This window comes from Lutra lutra, chromosome 8 (genome assembly GCF_902655055.1).
Source record: "Lutra lutra chromosome 8, mLutLut1.2, whole genome shotgun sequence".
Lineage (NCBI taxonomy): Eukaryota > Metazoa > Chordata > Mammalia > Carnivora > Mustelidae > Lutra > Lutra lutra.
The window spans coordinates 53,297,007-53,299,623 of NC_062285.1; the positions used below are offsets into that span (position 1 = coordinate 53,297,007).

General features: G+C 36.8%; 1 protein-coding gene across 1 annotated transcript; it reads left to right on the forward strand.

Moving 5' to 3' along the window:
- The first annotated feature begins 488 nt into the window (after positions 1 to 488).
- On the forward strand, positions 489 to 2,291 carry LOC125106887 (olfactory receptor 6C3-like). Its single transcript, XM_047741483.1, has 2 exons — positions 489 to 493; positions 1,322 to 2,291. The coding sequence occupies exons 1-2, from the start codon at positions 489 to 491 to the stop codon at positions 2,289 to 2,291; spliced, it is 975 nt and encodes a 324-aa protein (XP_047597439.1).
- Positions 2,292 to 2,617: the final 326 nt, after the last annotated feature.

A 2,617-nucleotide genomic window follows, 5' to 3' on the forward strand; every position in this document is an offset into this window, starting at 1 on the left:
TTTCTGGCTTCTGTTCTTTCACACAAATAAAGAATTTTACTCTCATTTACAGCCAAGGCAATTCTAGTCTCATATTACTAAGACAGGAAATACATTTATTTCTTCTGGTCACATTTAAAAAGTATATATGTTAAGAATAACAATAATCGTGTTCTTATTAAGCTCAGGAATTATAACAGAGACATCAGCTTCCACCAAAATCAGAAGATGAAGTTTCTAAGTGGCATCAAAGTTAAAACTCAGAATTAGGTATTTCAGTCCTAAGAACACACAATCTAGGAAACTGGAAAACAATGCTTCAATAGCTAAATTACAGATGTGATAACTAGTATTGCAGGAATTAATTTCCTTTGCCTCTGGAGACATATCTAGAAAAATGTTACTGTGGCCAATTTCAGAGAGATTACTGCCTGTGCCCTCTGCTAGGATTTTTATGCTTTCAGGTCTCACATTTAGATCTTTAATCCATTTTGAGTTTAGTATTGCGGATGGTGTAAGAGAGTGGTATATTTTCATTCTTCTGCATGTAGCTGGCCAGTTTACACCACAATTTGTTGGAGAGACTCTCTTTCTTCCCACTGGATGTTCTTTCCTGCTTTATGGAATGAAGACACTCTTAACTGTAGAGAACAAACATGATTACCAGAGGGGAGATGGGTGGGGGAAACAGAGAAATAGGGGATGGGGATTAAGGAAGGAGTACAAGGGTCCTGATGAGCACTGGGTGATGTATGCAATTGTTGAATCACTATATTGTACAAGTGAATTGAATATAACAGTGTGTGTTACCAACACTGGAATCAAATAAAATAAAAATTAAGAAATAAAAATTAAGAAATATGTTGCATTGGGGCACCTGAGTGGCTCAGTGGGTTAAAGCCTCGGCCTTCAGCTAGCGTCATGATTCCAGAGTCCTGAGATGGAGCCCCACATAGGGCTCTCTGCTCAGCAGAGAACCTGCTTCCTCCTATCTCTCTCTCTGCCTACTTGAGATCTCTGTCTGTCAAATAAACAAATAAAATCTTAAAAAAAAAGAAATATGTTGCATATATAGACAGTTTGCTTACAGGTACAGGTGTTATGTAAAGTCACTCATGAGGGGACTTTTAACATAGACCTATGAATATGGTTTTCCTTTTCAAGAGAGGATGTGTAAAATACATGTACTTTAACAGACTGAGTGGATATTGCAAAACTGCACACAGGAAAAAAGTTCCATTGCTTCATTTCATTGCAGCTAATAATATGAACATTAAAATTTTTAAATCCTCAATTCCTTTACTATTCAAATACTCTTTCTTTTTGTCTTGTTTTCCAACAGTAGATTTTGCTTAAAGAAAATAAAAAGCAGCACGAGAAACCCTACAGTGATTACAGAGTTTATACTCGTGGGCATCTCACATGACCCACAGCTTCAGGTTGTAATCTTTATCTTTTTATTTATGGCTTATGCATTAAGAGTCACTGGAAACCTAACCATCATCATCCTCACCTTGATAGACTGTCATCTCAAAACTCCTATGTATTACGTCCTGCAGAATTTCTACTTCTTAGAAATTACACTCACCAGTGTCTCTCTCCCCAGATTTTTGGGGGCAATCATGATGAATATCAAGACCATTTCCTATAAGAATTGTTTAGCTCAACTATTTTTCTTCATCTTCATGGGTGTTTCTGAACTTTTTCTTCTCACTGCCATGTCTTTTGATCATTATATTGCCATCTGCAAGGCTCTTCATTACACCACCATCATGAGCAAAAAAGTCTGTACCCTGCTTGTCTTTGGGTCCTGGCTAGGAGGATTTCTTACCATTTTCCCACCACTCATGCTCATCCTCCAGCTAGATTTCTGTGCTTCCAATGTAATTGATCATTTCTCTTGTGACTATTTCCCCATCTTACAACTCTCGTGCTCAGATACATGGCTTTTGGAGATGATTGGTTTTTACTCTGCTTTTGTCACTCTGCTGTTCACTTTGGCATTAGTGATTGTCTCCTACCTGTGCATCCTTAGCACCATCCTGAGAATCCCATCTTCTAGTCAGAGGAAAAAGGCTTTCTCCACGTGCTCCTCTCAATTGATTGTCATTTCCATCTCTTATGGGAGCTATATATTCATGTATGTCAAGCCTTCAGCAAGAGAAAGAGCATCACTGACCAAAGGAGTAGCTATTCTCAACTCCTCAATTGCTCCCATGTTGAACCCTTCTATTTATACCCTGAGGAATCAGCAAGTAAAACAAGCTTTCAGAAACTTGCTTCATAAAGTACTGCTTTCTAGAAAAAAATGAAAAGATGTATTAACATGAATAGATGTCATTGTAAAGATCCAATAATGGACAAATAAAATTTCAACTTCTATAGTATCCTCCAATATCCATCTCCAAGATACTTGCAAGGCAAAGCACTTTAATTTTTCTTTTAAACCAAAAGTAGCTATGTTATGTCTTTCTTTCAAACCGTCTGTAGGTTCCATTTCCTTATTTAGTTACAATTCTATACAAAAAGGCAGTGGCTAATAACACACCTAATTTTGCTGATTGCTATGAATAATACAAATATTGTATATGGTAATAGCTAAAGGAATAAACAGTTTAATCAATTTACTCTTACATGT